Below are 17,242 nucleotides of genomic sequence, written 5' to 3' on the forward strand. Positions count from 1 at the left end.
TTGAAGCACAGAAACACAACATTACCCAAGTGCAATGCCCTGAACAGCATTTTCCAAAATGGTGCGTTTCATGCAACCCACAGGACTTATCTCATGCAGTGGTAAGTGTTCCTGTGGATGATGCTCTGCTTAGATAGATAGTTTGGTTTTGGCAGTTTTCAGAAGGATTGTGTCGGCTCATCTAGTGAATGATGTTTCTCAGATCAGGATGATAAGGAGAAAGTCCAGAACAAACATGTTTTTGTCTCCTTTATAAGTTAATAAATGGAGAGCCTTCTAGCCTCATCAGATGATAAGGTGGCTTGAAGTTTATCTTACACATACTTGATGGGGACACGACCTAGCCTTGTCCCCCGGAAAAGTCTTTTAAGATGAATCTGGAGCATCTGTGTTTCTCTACTGGCTCCTTTTCTCGGGGTCCTACAGATAGGGGCTGCCCCTTTGACCCTGAGCTCGTCTGTTTTTGCGTTCAGTAATGCAGGGGAGGACCCTAAGGGCGGGAAGTGACCGACTGCTAGGCAGGAACTGAGGACATACACACTCAGAGGCTCCCCTGGACAAGCCAAAAGCAAGTCTACTCCGGGTTATGACCCTTTTTCTTTAAGCGTTCAAAGGAGTTTAATCTTCATAGTTGTTGAGATAATGGAAAGTTCCAGTTTAGAGCACAGCACTGCATCAAATGTCCATACATACAATCTGGGAGTTTATTTTAATATTTTCAGCCCATAATTTTTTTCCTACTTTCATCTTTTCTAGTGCCAAGTGCTGGCACCCACTGATCAAGCTCTCCATTCTACAGGAATCTGAGGCCCATGGAAAAGACCCTGCATGTTTTCCAAACACTTGTGCTCCTGAGGCCCTCACATTCTGGTTAGTTACTCACACACTTATTTCTTTAATCATTTCCTACTTTTCCAAGTGCCCAGAAGAGGGTTGCCTTCTTTTGCACATGCCTTTGTCCTTATGCCAACATCTGCAGTTGCCCAAACTCAGAAATAACTTTATGTGAGTCAGTAAATCAAGTTTTAGAAAAATAAAATTAAAAAATGACATTACCATCCCATCTGATGTGTGAGCATGAAGGAGAAAAAATAAAGTAAGCAAGTTAAAGCTCAGACATTTGCTTTCCTACAACAGAAATTTCCTAAGTAAATCATCACATGACATGTTAACTGACACAAATGGTCCTGGCTTTGATTTTGCAAGACAGGTAACAATGCGGGGAAGAGACAGAAACAGTTCTGTGTTAGCAAGGTGCTAGCACTACCTATAAAGATGGCTCTGCGACTCGGAAGGAGTCACTATGGTTCATGGAGAGCGGACCTCTCTGCAATTATGTGGAAGCTGCTCTTTGACATTTACTGGGTTCCCTGGGCAACTGTCCTCTCTGATGACTACTGGGCCCACATCCACAATTCTGAAAGGAAATCGTACAGGAAGGCAATAATAGCAGTACAATCAGAAAAGATCCCATAATGACAGGGAATATAGAAACAGCCAGGGGTAATCTACTGGGGTACCCAAGTCAGCTTTAAACAGTTAAAAACTGAACAACCCTATTTTTGTAAATGGCAAAAGACATTTAGTACAACAGGTAATTCCTTAAATTGATGGGTAAACCCTGTTCTTTCAAAGGACTGGGTGAATAAAGAAAATTCTACCAACTGTATGGGTGTTTCTTCTTTATATGAGAGGGGTTTTTTTGTTTTGTTTTGTTGTTGTTACTGTTGTTTTACGCTAGATTGGGGTGGGGAGGGGCCACCTCTAAGAGTGTGGAAGAGGAGGTAGGAGCTGCTCTCCTCTGGTCACATTAGGTACTAATAGGTAGGCAAACTGTTCCTCGAGCTATTCCTCAATAAACTGTGGTTAGACAGTGGCAGCAGAGTAGAGTGCTTCATTATCCTCCAAATCCTGGAAGGTTGTCAGAAGGGGTAGGCCATCACAGGGTGTACTGAAGACTCCAACTAAGACTTGCTTCCCAAACATGAGAACTCCAGGTGGCACTTACCTGCTCATGCATGATTTCAGAAAGCTCTTTTGCCATTTCCCTATAGTTGGCCTTCATTTCTTCCTGATACTCTAACTGGTCTTCCTTAATCAGACGTTCATTTACCACTAAGGCTTGACCGCAAGCTTCCACAAATTGCCTGAAGTGGTAAAGGAGAGGAAAAAAAGGATGTTGAGGACAAAGAATGAGTCCAAGTGGCAGTGCCACTTCCTTGATTGAGCTCTGAAGCTGTTCATACTTGAAGAGAAAAAAAAACACTTCTAGTGTGTGCTTTACCTGAAAACTTCTTTAAGTAACTTCACTTTATTGTCCGGATATCTCTTTGTGTTTGTGTCATCTAAGAAAGCTCGGGCATATGCCAATGGACCAGCATTGACCTAAATAAAGAACAAAGTTTTAAAATTATGTTATAAAGAAAATGACCTTTAATTTCAGTCGGTATGCGCTAAAAATGATGTCTGTAGTCATGACCCCTACCCTCCAGGAACTTACAACCCAAAAGAGGAAACAATGAAGAAAGCTACATGTCATTTAATTTTACCATCTCAGCATCCTCAGGGCACTGCTGCTGATGGTTCATTCTATGTAGGAAGAACCAAAGCTTGGAAAACATAAGGGCCTATTCAACGTTGAACATCCAATAAGCAAAACAGCTGAGATCAGAGCCCAAGTCTTCCTATTGATAATTGGCTACACTATACTCAACCTGATGAGTTCAGTGAAAAACTGAAAAAAAAAAAATATGTATGCCAATTGTTTAAAAACCAACTGTTCACCTCACTGAATTGTAGAGACAGCCATGGACAAACTGATTTGCTATCCTTGAATGGAGTAACCATCGGAGGTGTGCGGCAAGTGCCAAACATTAGGGGCATTTAGCAACAGGGTATATGAACCAGAACCCTGCATATCTCAATTAGCCAAGAAGAGTTCTCGGTTGGGAAGGTCAATGTGGGAATGTAGATAAAAAGAAAGTTAGACACACTGGATGGGAAGGAAAACGTCCCAGGCAACCGAGACAGCTTGGGAAAGGACCTTACCACGTGATTCCTGCATAATTTCTCCTGGAAGATCTGATCTGGTGGGCTTGGGGGGTAATTAAGTAGGGAGGGCCGTCTATCTTTTCTGTTGCTGTTGGTGAAAGAATGGGCTGTGGTCCTGATCCATGGTGTTCAGGACTTACACGGCAACGACAGAAGATCTGCAGTGTGGGAATTCACACCAGAGGTGGGGAGCACTCTGAGACAGGAACCGCTAGCCAACCTAGTCATCACACTGGGGGTGTGTGTGTGTGTGTGTGTGAAGACGACCAAAATGACTGATTATCCAAAATGATACAGTTGGCTTTCTGTGTCCGATAGTTCTGCATCTGCAAACTCAACTACCCATGAATCAAAAATATTCTTAAATAAATTACAGTTTGGTTGGAGCACTGTCCCATGCATTAAAAGATTGTGGGTTCAATCCCCCATCTGGATGCGTACGTAAGGCAACTGATGTTTTTCTCTCACATCAATGCTTCTCTCTTTCTCTTTCTCTCTTTCTCTTTCTCTCTCTCTTCTCTCTCTCTCTCTCTCTCTCTCTCTCTCTCTCTCTCTCTCTCAACATAAACAAAACATTACATTGTTGTTGATATGTACTATGTAATTAATCCTAAGATGGTTGTTACTGTTCTGTTCTGAACATGCACAGACTTTTTTCTTGCCATTATATCCTAAATAATACAGTATAACAATTTACATAGTATTGGGTATTATAAGTAATCTGGAGATGATTTAGAGTATACAGGAGGATGTATGTAGGTTATATGAAAATACTACCCCATTTTATGTAAGGGAATTGAGCATCCATGGATTCTGGTACCCTGTGGGTTCCTGGAACCAATCCCCCAAAGATACTGAGGGATGACTCATTCAATTTTAAGAAAATGCAAAGGGGAAAGTTGATGAAACGTCCTAAGGTCTAATGTAACAAGGTCTTGGAGTGCAGCGCCATGGAGCCAGCCTGATGGCTCTGTCCTGCACAACAGCAGCCCCCGTGAGGCTCTCGGTGAAAGAATGACAGAAACGCACAGATAAATTGATACAGCGCATTTCCTCCGGCTCTAACGCTGCGTTAACGTTGGTGGGAACACATGTATGAAGTTAATCTTACTTTATCATGCAATTCTTTGCTTTTTAAGATGATCGAGCATCTGTAAAACTCTAAGGTCACAGTCGAATGGCAGGGCACATTTTGTCCTTTCGAAAGCTCAACCAGTCCAGCCCCACCTTTTACTGGCGCCCACACCCTTCTGCTGGCCTTTCGATAGAGGCTGGAGGCTCCTGGGTCACGTTGCTGAGTGGTTTTGTTGCTAGCTGCAGAAACTGTGGCCTCTGGCCCCGTTATGTAATCACTCACGTTGCTGGAATGATTATCATATTCACTTGATAACTTATTTTTGGCGCGTAAGTCTTTTGGGCCATAAGAAAAGAGGTTGAAAACATCTATAAATACTTTTGTGGTGAATGACATTTAGAAAAATGTTAGGCAGCAACTCAACATGAATCTCATAAAAAGCTGACAAAAACTGACTTCAGAAAATGAACCAAGGAAACTCCAAAATCTATATATTACAATCTACATGTAACTTTCATAAACACCCTTCTTGAAAGAGAAAAAATATTAGAGATACATATAAACACACACACATAAAACATGTGTTTGAATTACTTACATACACTTAAAAATATCAGTGAAGTAACAGGCATACTGCTCACTGGAAGGAGGTGATTTAGCATTTACCAATTTCATAGGAAATTATGTAAGAAACCTTTTAAAAATGTATTTTTGAAGTGTAATATACACAGAGAAAAGTATACATAATGTAAGTGATTGGCTTGATGAATTTTCATACACTGAACATATTTGTATAATCATCCCCTAAGGGTGATCTTTTTCATAAATGGTGCACACCACTTGGATAGCTATATGGAAAAAAATGTGTTTTGACCCCTATCTGCTACCACATACAAAAATCTAGATGGACTGCAGGTCTATATAGGAAGGTTAAGCAAAGAAGGAAAATATAAATATGTTTCAAAGATGTTCTTTTAAAAACAGATTTCTTCAAGTGGACATAGATAAAGGCTACCAGTATAGAATAAATTAATCTATTGGGCTACATTAAAATCAAGATTTTTTCTATTAATCAAAAAATACCATTAAGAGAGTAAACTTAAGGTACTTTTTCAGATAACAAATTTTATAGAAACCAGACAACAATAGTTTTATAAGAAAACCTAGAGCTATTCTTTATATTCAGAAGAGTCTTAATGGTTCCAATTAGGCACCCAGAATCCCCCAAATTACAAACAAACAAAAACCCAGATTAGTGTGGAGAGCTGTCTCCTGCCCCCGGCAGACAGTTTAGTGAGAACGATACTCTGGCAGATGGGGGAGAGTGGAGAGTGAGGGGTAGGGTGGGGTACCCTCTGGTTACTGGTATTAGGAGAAACTGCACAGACATGGGGGCAGGTAACGGGAATCACCTGGTAAAGCCAGAGATCTACACTAGACCTTGCTGGTGCGAATGACCTGAACTATTCCCAAGGTCTTCAGTAAGGAGCCTTCCCCTCGGTTGCCCTGTGGTTTGCTTTGCCCGGCGCCTGGCTCACCTGAACACTCACGCTGCCCTGGAGTTTCAGCTGGAGTTTGATCATGTCCACGTCGGCCGAGGAGCACAGCTGCCGCAGCTCGGCCACTTTCTTACTCATCTCGTCAATGGCCACTTCGATGGGGTTCAGGTCGGTGTGGTGCTGGTACATGACGGGGATCCGCTTCTTCACGTAAGGGAAGCAGTGTATCGCTGCGGAGGAACGGGTCCCAGAATTACCCCACCGTCTGCATGATCTTTACTGCTATCGAGGTAGACGTCATTATTATCCCCATTTTACAGAGAAGGAACGAAAGCCTGCCACAGTCATACGTCAGTACTTCATGGAACCAGAATACATACTGTCCTTCTGTATCATTGTGGATGTCTGATGACAGGTTGTATCATATAAAGTAACGGGAGTCGGGTGTTTGTTAACGTTTACTGTGAGAAGTGTATCTTTGAAGAAATTGCTTTATTGTTCCCTCAATTTTCTCATCCATGACTGCCTTGCCTTCCTTGGAAGTTGACAGATCTGAGTGAACTAGCAGATATAAGGTGGCTTTGGAAATATCAAAAAAGACTAAATAGTTTAAAGATATCACATACAGCTTAAGTCCAGAAAAAATATAAGAAAATTCATTTTTATCCACAGAACGACTTTGAAGTCTGCATAAATCAGAAAAATTAATGAAAAATAAGAAGTGAAGATATATTTCCAAGCAAAATATTTTATGAACCAGAATGGCAAAAACTGTTGAAGCAGCAAAAATAGAGATATTTTGAAACAAATAAAAAAATGTAAGTAAAAATCTTTACTATTTTTTATACATTTTTAAACTAAAAAAAAATCAGTATTGTTTTCATTTATCATAATAAGACACCAAAGAGTTAAGTTTCAAAATGAGCAGAGAAACAGCTGGATCTACTTTGGGTTGTTTCATGTTTCTACTTTGCTGCTTTATATGGTATATAAATACCTGTACTATTCTCATTTAACATAGATGTACTAATAGATCTTTAGATATGTGCTTTCTTATTTTTTAGTAATCAAAAGTAAGGCGAGGAGAGTGTGAGTTTGGATTCATTATTATTTATTAAGTGGCTGGGGTTGGGGAATTACTCAGAAAGGACTGGTCACAAGATGAGAAAACAGGCCAGCGACACGGAGTTCCCATGGGCTATGTCTGGACAAGGCTGGAGAAGGTGTTCAACCTGACCAACCTCCTTTGTCACACACAGGCCTGTTCTAGTTTCTACATGTTTTATCAACCTTAGTCCAAGAGTCTGTGTCTCCTGTTTCTTCTGTGTTCCTTGCGGGCAGTTTCTAAGTCGCAGCACTGGGATGGGTAAATCTGATTAGAACCAAAGGCTCCTCTGAGAAGGTGACCTCACCTGGGCACGGCTGCTTGCCGGCCAAGGACACGGGAAACAATCCTGGGAGCCGAGGTGCACCTGGATGGGGCAGACTGACTGGTGTGTGGAGAACTACAGCTTTCTCATTTGTAAGGAAGAAGCACGCGTGGAAACGTTTATGCAGCCACGGCCATGCTAAAACACAGGCCGTTGTTTTGTCACAGTGCTGAGGGCTACGGTGTGGTGGCACCACCATTTCCGAGAGAAAAGCCAGCTCCGAGGATGTGTATATGTCCATGGATTATACTGATTTCTGTAGCATAAGAGTCCTGAGTCCCTGCTTCTTGCAATGATAACTGGAGACTTAAAGAGGCGAAGAAGAGGTACAGTGTGGGGCAAACGTAGGCTTACAGTTGTGAGTATGTGAAACACAGTTTATTCTCGTATTATTATTTATTAATTATTGCCTTATTTTTCCGTATGAACAACCATAAACCTACTTTTGCCCACATGTATAATGTACAGAAAACTCAGTCTGTGCAGGAGCCTACCAGTTCCATGTGATCTGGGACTCTCCCCCCGCCCCCCACGCCCTGCCTTACTTGCTGGCCTCATCTCTCCTCCTCTTCCTCAGCTCCATCACAGCCCCCTGCTGGCCGTCCCCTGAAGGTGCAGGGCATGAAGACACCTGCCCTTGGCCTTTGCCCAGACAGTTCCTTCTCCTCTACATGTTTGCAGGGCCCACTCCCTCACCTCCTTCATCTGGACTCAAACGTCACCTCCTCAATGAGGTCTACCCCATCACCCTACATAAACCACAGTCCACCCCCTCAGCCCCACATTTCCAATCTCCTGTTCCTTTTGTCCGGAACACATACCGCCTTCCAACATGGGTACATTTAGGCATTGCTTTCTGTTTATCATGTGTCTCCTGCTAGCATCTCATCTGCACAGCTGGAGCTCTGTTTTGTTAGCAAGCCGACTTGGAACACCACCTGTACGCAATCAGTTTTGATGGGTTAATGACTGTATTGCTGCCAAAATGGCTAAGCGAAAGCGCAAAGTGGCTCGGAAGGCGGAAAATTAAGTGACAGACTCAGCGAGCCATCTCTAGTGATCTGCAGCTCTTTAAGAAGGAGGGTGAGGAAGAGACGGCTGAGAAGTGACTGTCCGTCTGCTTAGACTGAACAGAAGATTCCAACCTGAGTGGGAATCTAAGCATGATTTGGGAAACTATGGAATAGTGATTGGAAGGAAACTCCAGTGATTGGGTAAAAATCATTCCTAATATAATTCTATATTTGTTAGGAAGTTCTAGGAAAAAAGAAATGAAGGGGATCATGCTGGGAGGGAGGCTCAGAAATGCACACCACAGGGGCCAGGAGGGTGATCACTAGGTTTTTTTTGAATGATCACAAATTGCAGTTGACTGGACCATCCTGAAAAGTGAGTGTTTGCTGGATTCAGAGGGCAGGGAGGCCTGGGGCTCTCCCGTATCTTGGAAGGCCAAAGGTCAGGTTTGAAGCAATGCAATGACAGAAGAACCTAAGAGATTAATAACATGAGGGAAACTCTCAAGTTCAAAGTCTTTCAGGAATTCTTTAACTAAAGGTTGTATAGAATTTACATGTTTTTAGTAGCATTTTTATCTTTTTAAAAAATATTTTTTATTGATTTCAGAGAGGAAGGGAGAAGGAGAGAGAGAGATAGAAACATCAATGATGAGAGAGAATCATTGATAAGCTGCCTCTTGCACACCCCCTACTGGGGATCAAACCTGGGCATGTGCCCTTGACTGGAATCAAACCTGGGACCCTTCAGTCCGCAGGCTGACACTCTATACACTGAGCCAAACCGGCTAGGGCTTTAGTAGCATTTTTATGCTACTAAATCTCTAAATCTTTACATTGCCCAGTAACTATCTTTTCCATATTCTTAAGACTTTTCATGGCAACTATTGCACTCTTGTTTTTGTGCTTTATTTACTGCAATCCCCTTTTGGTCATCATCAACCTCAGAGGCGAGGTGAGATTTAGCAAAATGAAGTTCATTCTTCCCCCTCCTGGGCATGATGTACAAAATGTTTAATATGAGATGGAAAGTATAACTCTCCTTTTACAGAGGAAGAAACCAAGGCACAGAGGGGTTAAGTGACCTGCCCAAGGTCACACAGCGAGGATGTGACCCGGTCTGCAGGACTCAGGCTTTGCACTGCCGACACTTTTCAGCCTCCAGCTGTGTAAGGTGGTTATTTCCCGAGCCAGCAGCACACGTGTCTACTCTGCCTCTCCTGCAGTGGGGTTACTCTTGGTCCCCTCTGTCCCTGCAGGTACAGAGCTTTGCTCCCTTTGTTTATCTAATCTAAAATACTTCTGTGACCAAGTGGTAACCCTCGAGGAAATCTGCCCAAGGAAAACACCTGGTAATAACTTTATGAATCAGAATGCCACCTGAGCAGAATAATCATAATAAAAATCCTGACCCTGACTCATCAGGGAATGAGGTTTATTTAAAGCAGCAGTTCTCAAACTTGAGTGGCATCAGAATCAACTGAAGGGCTTGTTAACCACAACTCGCTGGGCCCCACCCCCACAGTGTCTGAGTCATAGGTCTGGGTGGGGCCCGAGGATTTGCATTTCTAACAAGTTCCCAGGCAATGCTGATGCTGCAGACCCAGGAACAACCTTTGATAAGCACTGATTTATCACAACTACAGTGACAAACAACCTAAGTTGATAATTCCCATAAAATGACTCCGTTTGGAAATGTAGTTATCTTGTTTATTAAGAAGCATGTGCTACTGTGTCCCTTAGAAAAACAATTCATGACATATAGGAAGAGACAATATTGTCTGTGTTTTACATGTTATGTTATTATTCTAAGAGCAGGGGTAGAAACCCTTTCTTTACGAAAGCAGATTTAAAAAAAAATTTTTAAACTTTTATCCCAGGTCCCTTGTAGAAAGAGTGAAAAATTCTCTGCAATATGCTGTTCTGAGCTGTTTTGTATGAGCTGTATTCTTTCTTTAACGGCTTTACTGAGCTATCAATTATATTCCACAGAATTCACCCACTGAAAGTGTACACTCCAGTGGTGGGAGCGGAGCCTCACCCGCAATGCAGCACCGTACAGTGCTCTTCCATTATTACTGTAATGTGCGCGAGCTCGCCCAGGTGGGGCACTGGGCAACACTGACTCTACACAAGCAGTGGTGCTTCCTGGCTCAGTTGAACTATGGCCACTGCTTGGAAAACGTGCCCAGGCAGTGGACACAGACACACCTGGCCTTCTGAATGGGCCTCCCCACTGATTTTTTTTACAAGTCAAGAAAGTGTTTTACTTTAGGTTACTGCAGTCATGTTGCTGACCCTAACCTAAGAAGGGATGAGTCAAGCTCCCTCAAAGAAGGTAAAAATCATTCCTAATATGATTCTACGCTTGTTAGGAACTTGGAAATAGTGCAAAACACATTTTTGAGAATGGGTTATGGGTGGTAAACAGCACCAAAGGATTAATTAAAACTCAGCAACAGCTGAACAGGCGGCCTCTGACTGCAGCGAGGTCGCTGGAACTGGAGCTACTCAAGTGGAAGCTGACCAACGACTCTCAGAGGCCAGGTGGGAGGGATGCAGCCTCAAGTCCCATTTATTCACTCAGCGATAAATCTCTGAGCAGGTTCAGGCTGGGACCTGTGCGACCGAGATCACGGGGTCTCTTCCCGTGAGGAAGAAATGGTATGAGTGCAGGGGTTCTTGACCTGGGTGCCATGGGCCCTAGAGGGGTCCAGGTGGGTTTCAGAAGGAGTCTGTAAATCTCCTAAAATGGTGTGCAAAAGCATTCTGAGGAGGCAGGGGCCCACTGTTTTCATCAGGTTCTAAGAAGGGACCTGACCTGACATTGGGTATAAACTTGTGGTCTGGGAGAAGAAGAGAGTAGAATCATGTAACCAGAAAAATGCCATGAGCCATACCTGTCAATATGGTGCGCCGTTTGCACTGCTCCTCGACCCCACCCTGCCTCTTCCCAGCCTGCGTGAAGGGCATCTCAAACATGAAGCGGCGAATGTTATGAGATCTTTCAAATTCCGTTTTCCTTTCTTGCAATTCTTTTTCATCAAAGAATGGGGTGACGTGAGTCACCTGGATATATGCATACTTGGAATCCAGATCCTTAGGGTTGACCTTTAAATGAATAATGAAATGGAATATTGATGCTAGTTGTCAAAGCATGCCTATGTTGTATTTTCCCACTTTTTATTAGTAAAAGTTTTGGAAAAATTCAGAAAAGTTGGAAAAAAATAGTACAAAGAATACCCACATACCCACCAATTAGAGCAATTGCTAATACTTTGCTGTATTTGTTTTAAATATACACACACATACACACATACATATAGACTTTTTTTTAGCTAAGCCATTTCAAAGTAAGTGGTATACATCATGATACTTCAGCCAACATCTCCTAAACATGAGGACATTCTCTTCCTAACCAATATACATTATCATACCCAACAAAATTAACACTAATTCCCTAATGTCACCCAATACCCAGTCTGTATCAAAATGTCTAAAATGTCCCCAGAATGTTATTTATAGCTATTTGTGTTTGAACCAGAAACTAACAAACAATCACATTTTATATTTAATGTTATGTCTCCTTAGTCTTGTTTAACCTAGAATTTTAATTTCCCACTATTTTTTTTCATGACATTAAATGTTTATTTTACTAAAAATATTTAAAACCTAGGTCCCCAACTGCCTTGTCTGGGTGGCTCAGTTGGTTAGAGTGTTGTCCCAATACGACAAGGTTGTGGGTTTGATCCCAGGCCAGGGCACATATGAGAATCAACCAATGAATACACAAATAAGTGGAACAACAAATCGATGTTTCCCTCTCCATCCTCTTTCTCTCTGTCTTCCTCTCTCTCTCTCTGTAAAGTCAATAAATAAAAATTAAAAAAAAATAAAACCTAGTTCCTGAAATTATAATTAATCTGGAGGTAGATTAGATGCAAACAGATGCAGATGAATTAATTTAATACAGGCACAGATTAATCTAAAACTAATCTAACCATAAGTTTAGTTCCTGGTCAACTCAGCACATAACTACTTTCACAACATTTCTGGAATTAGTGGTGCTCCAACTTCCGGGACATGCTACAAAATTAAACATGGGCATTTTCCATAGACAATCAACAGCTAACTTATTAGGGAGTCAAATCAATTTTGCACACATCAATTGCATCCAAGCTTCTTAGAAAAATAAAAGGGGACATGAAAGAAAGGCATAGAACCTGGAGACTATACTGGAAGCAGGGCAGGCAAACGAATATGGCCAAGATAGTTTTACTGGTCTCAAATTATCACGCACCACTGTTCTCCTAGGGATGTTTGTGAAGAGAAACGAAAACCAGATGTGAAAGCGCCTTAACCTTTGGAAGTTAAGAAAATACATAGTTGTGAGTTACTTCTATTTTAGAAAAGGCCATCTGGCCAATCACTATACTAATTGCATTCAAACCTATTAAACTTAACTTCCTTTAGCAGAAACCAGTTAAAGCAGTGGAAATAAACATTCCTGACCATTGTTTTAGTGGTGTTTCCCTAGTCTGCATTTTCAAAGTTGCACATAAGTTCCTGCAGAAGGAACGGAGGCCTGGTGTTTAGGAGAAGAGAAGATCTAGAAAGTCTCTCAGCTGCTACATCAGGGACTACATGTGAAAAGGGGAAGAATGCCTGAGAACCTTGAGAAAAGGCTATAATGTCCAAGTCGCAACTTGACCCAGACAAAGGTTTCAGTTTCAGAAAGAAAGGCAAATTGGACCTGAGTAATTTGGTCTAGGAAGAAAGTAGGCCTTAATATGGTTGTATTGAGGTTCCTGGTTAAAAGTGGACCAACAACATGTGTTTATCCCTTTTACTTTGTGCAATCTGTTAAAATGACAGCACAGAATTAACAGGAGAGGACCAAGAAAAGAGGATGGCAGACAGCAGTGAATTGGAGGGTTTACAATTTCTGGAAGGTGTGCTATCTGATTCAGCAGAGCGAAGAAGTTCTAATCCAAGTTCCGACAGAGAAGGGTAACAGGTGACTCAGAGCACCCCTGAGAAGCTTGCTGCTATAGACTGTATGTCGGTGTCCCCCAGAATTCACAGGCTGAAAGCCTAACTTCCAATGTGGTGACATTAGTGGGATGGAGGTGATTAGGTCATGAGGGTAGAACACTTATGATGGGACTAGTGCCCCTTATAAAAGAGACCCCACAGAGCTCCCTCACCCCTCCCACCCTTAAGGACATCACTAGATAATGAATCTCCTGGCACCTTGACCTTGGATTTCCCAGCCCCCAGAACTGTGAGAAATAAATCTCCGTTGGGTATAAGCCACCCAGTCTATGGGGTTTGCTACAGCAGCCTGAATGGACTGATATTGTAGAGCATCAGCACTAGGATTGGGGTGACCAAGAGAGGGGTGGGGCAGAAACCAGGGCGGGTGGCCCAAGTCTATTTGGAGTGGAGGAACCCCAGGTTCCTTCCCTAGTCCTTGCCCCACAAGAGGAAAATGCTCCTTGGAGAAACTGGTCTGGAAAAAGTCTAAGTGGGGTCACCAGTGTCAGCGGAAAACAGGAGTGAGGTACAGAGTAGAACACAGGGCGAGTAGGTGAAAGGCTGCAGGCCAAACTCGGATGTCAGCTTGTGCCTGTCTCTTGCATCTAGAATCCAGAATCCCCCCCCTCCCCCCTTTTTTCTCCTCCCTAGCACTGGGCAGGAGACTGGAAGATTATTTTCTGGAGAAAACGAAGGGCCCCAAGATTCCAGACACTGGGGCTCAGGACTGAAACTGCACTAGGGAGCCTCCTAAAGGGCTTAGGAAGAGGGAGAGCTTGTCATTGCTGCAAACTGAGCAGGGGAAGCATTTTTAATGCAAAGAACAGGAGCTCTACACTGGCCTGAGTTTCAGGAAGCAAAGGGATAGCCCACTTCCTGGAGACATCCCGAACCAGGGGGACACATAAATGTACCGGAAAAACAAAGCAGGTTTAGAAAGGGTCTTCACGAGAGCGATACGGCAGAGGACAGCCTCTCTAGACAGAAGGTAGGTCTCATTCCTATAAACCTGCTGGCTAGTTAGTCCATTCCTTGATGTGTCCGTCTGCTGGTCCATCTGTCCCTACAACCACCAATCAATCAGAGTGTCAGCTAATAGATAAGCCAGTGTGGAGTGCAGGGGAAAGTGCTACGAGAAACAGAACCTCAGGCCCTCCTCTTACAGAGTTTCTAACTTTCTGGACTAAAAAAGTTATATTCTTTCAGATGTTATTTTGTAAATGAATGTCTCTTTAAAATTATAAAATAAAAATCTACTTAATAAAGAACTTCCAGAAAGCAAAGGAAGGTATTAAGAAGAAAAAAAAGAAAAAATACATACACTTGCAACTCAAGGCCAACCATTCTTAATTTTTCTTGGGTCTTTTTTTTTTCTATACACACTTATGAATATACTAGAGGCCTGATGCACGAAATTCATGCAAGAGTAGGCCTTCCTTCCCCCAGCTGCTGGCACCGGCTTCCCTCTGGCACCCGGGACACAGGCTTCATCCAGAAGGACATCGGGTCTAATTATTAGTATTATATGATATGATCCATCATGCATAACCAAAACAATATTATACTGCCATAAAATGTTTCCAAACATGGTCCTACCTTTCCAGAATCCTGTATCATTCTGACATTTTCAGAACCAAATTTATCTGAGTAAAGTTTAAGGAGTCTCTGAGAAATTTCGGATAGAGGTGTGAGTTTGGGTTCTTTGTAAATATACTCCTTCCCGTCCTCATCTTCAAAGAATCCCTGTGACATAGAGCGCAATTAGAGAGCTATCACTGAATACAACCCCACAGCTACCACCCAGGAAGGATTATAAGGGTTAAAAAATAAAATATTCTAAAATAAAATCCTAATTAAACAGGCTTTTCAAACAGGAAGGAAAATGATAATAATATGAAGTCTGGGTGCAAAGATAAAGTTAAAACACAAAACTGCAAACGCGTTCAAGAATGCTGTCATTAAGTGCTGAGTGAAATGAGAGACTGAGGATTCAAGACTGTGTTCTCTCGGTGAAGTCTGATGATGGACTTCAAGCCTGTTTCACATTCCCAAGAAACAAATCAACGGGGAGAAGCTCATACAGCACTTTAGGGCACACGAGGAAGCTTTTAGGTCCGGGGTAGGTTCAGCAAAAGCTAAGTAAAGTTTGTGTAAATTCTATTTTGTTTTACTGATGAGAAACATATTAAAGGGCTGTAGCATGATATCAGAAAATATTTTCATTATCACCAGTCATATCTGGTGCCATATCTCCAATATTTCTATTATCATCAATTTTAGCACCAATCATGCCTGAATAAAACAAGGCTTAGAATTGCATGGGAAGTGAAAAAGGTTGAAAATTTGGAAGTCCAGATTGGGGTTAATATTTGAAATAAATTAAAACAAAACATTTCTCATCTAAAATAGAGGAGGAAAAATGGTGCCAAAAACATAGTATATATATAAAAAAATATACAGGCTAACATGAAACAGAAAACATCCACATCAAACTAGGAGTTTAGATGCAGTACTTTCACTACAATATTTGCTTATTAAGCTTTTACTGTAATTACCTCCACATCTGTTTCACTGTCTGTAAACTGGTATTGCTATAAAGTTATAAAAGACAATAACAGGATAAATTGAAGGTTATATAATGCTCATAGAAAAACCACATGACCTAAATAAATGGATTATAATTTATACTATTTAATCATGTTAGAGTCTTGGAGGTTAAACATTCAGTTAAATTTAAGTGAACCCTTTTATACGGGGTTTCTGAAATATTACAATGGTAAATATACTGTGGAGATGATATATTACAAGAGGTAGAGATACACATAGACAAAAGAAACCAGGAAGTCTTAATTTTTGTTTAAAACATGCAGTATAAATGTATGAGGAAACAGATGATTTACTTCTGTAAATGACATAAAATGTTAATGTTTTTGGAGTCTGTGATGACTGGACAGATATACATATAGACTTGAAAAGGAAACTTGCAAATCATATGAAGTACCAGAGATGCCACTAAGAAAGTCTTACGGAGGGAGAACTTACCGCTGCCTTAAGAAAGTAATAAATAAAAAACAGGAAGAAAGGAAAAAAAAGAAAAGCAGAAAGTTTACTCCTGAGGAAGAATCATACTAAACGTGACAAATTCATCAAATTAGCATTTATAGAGAGCAGAAAATTGACAACATACAATTTTATAGAGTTCAGAAAAAAATAAAAAAGGGACTGGGGCCAGCCTCCGGAACAGAGAAGAGGCTCACCTGCCCGAAGAAGGCCACTCGGAAGTAGGTGCCCAGGAGCCTGCGGCCCGAGTGCATGACCTCGGTCACCTTGCTGTAGGCCCGGTGGAGAGTATCGTACAGATGGGCGAGCCTCTGGAAAGCAGAACAAAACCCGGTTCTCTCTACTTGCAACGCGTACAACCAGTTTAAAAAAGCAAATGAGATCACGTAGGTGAAAAATCCTTGGACTTGAGTTTTTTAAAAAATCAAGACTACATTTGGATTGCACAACTGGTAGTGATCCTTTTTGTAATGGATTGTAATGTTTCCTACCCAAAGGACCAGTGTGCATATGAGAACCCATCAAATTTCCACAATGCAGGAAGCAAATTCTGCTTTCAAGTTAACACGAAATGTCAGAGACGATAAAGTCCTATGGCAGTGATGGCGGACCTATGACACGTGTGTCAGAGGTGACACGCGAACTCATTTTTTTGGTTGATTGTTCTTTGTCAAATGGCATTTAAATATATAAAATAAATATCAAAAATATAAATCTCTGTTTTACTATGGTTGCAAATATCAAAAAATTTCTATATGTGACACGGCACCAGAGTTAAGTTAGGGTTTTTCAAAATGCTGACACGCCGAGCTCAAAAGGTTCGCCATCACTGTCCTATGGTGACGTTTTCAGTGCTTGATCTCCCCACTCCATCTGATATGCTAAGAGAAACTGGACGGCCTCCCAGGCCAGGAAGCACGGAAGGGACACTGTCTTCCCAGGTAGGGAGAGCAACTAAGCGTCCTGAGAAAAAAAGGCACCTGGTGATTATAAAACTGTTCCGGGCACCTTTCAAAAGTGGAGTGTCAGTACTACCAACCCTTGTTGTTCGAGATTTGGGGTCTGCCTAGAGATGGG

General features: G+C 41.8%; 1 protein-coding gene across 13 annotated transcripts in view; it reads right to left on the reverse strand.

The window, feature by feature from the left end:
* DOCK9 (dedicator of cytokinesis 9) overlaps nt 1-17,242 on the reverse strand; it is a 154,227-nt gene that overhangs the window by 1,299 nt on the left and 135,686 nt on the right. For 7 of the 13 annotated variants that reach the window (XM_023764196.1, XM_023764190.1, XM_023764193.1 and 4 more), the window contains 7 exons: nt 16,363-16,476; nt 15,661-15,696; nt 14,702-14,848; nt 10,969-11,179; nt 5,665-5,855; nt 2,285-2,385; nt 2,009-2,147 (listed from right to left, as the gene is read on the reverse strand). In XM_023764196.1, the coding sequence (XP_023619964.1) occupies nt 2,009-2,147; nt 2,285-2,385; nt 5,665-5,855; nt 10,969-11,179; nt 14,702-14,848; nt 15,661-15,696; nt 16,363-16,476 (939 nt within the window). The remainder of the gene's footprint in view (nt 1-2,008; nt 2,148-2,284; nt 2,386-5,664; nt 5,856-10,968; nt 11,180-14,701; nt 14,849-15,660; nt 15,697-16,362; nt 16,477-17,242) is intronic. The other 6 variants (XM_014466081.2, XM_023764189.1, XM_023764198.1 and 3 more) reach the window with 1 other exon arrangement.

This window comes from Myotis lucifugus, unplaced genomic scaffold, assembly GCF_000147115.1.
Source record: "Myotis lucifugus unplaced genomic scaffold, Myoluc2.0 scaffold_320, whole genome shotgun sequence".
Lineage (NCBI taxonomy): Eukaryota > Metazoa > Chordata > Mammalia > Chiroptera > Vespertilionidae > Myotis > Myotis lucifugus.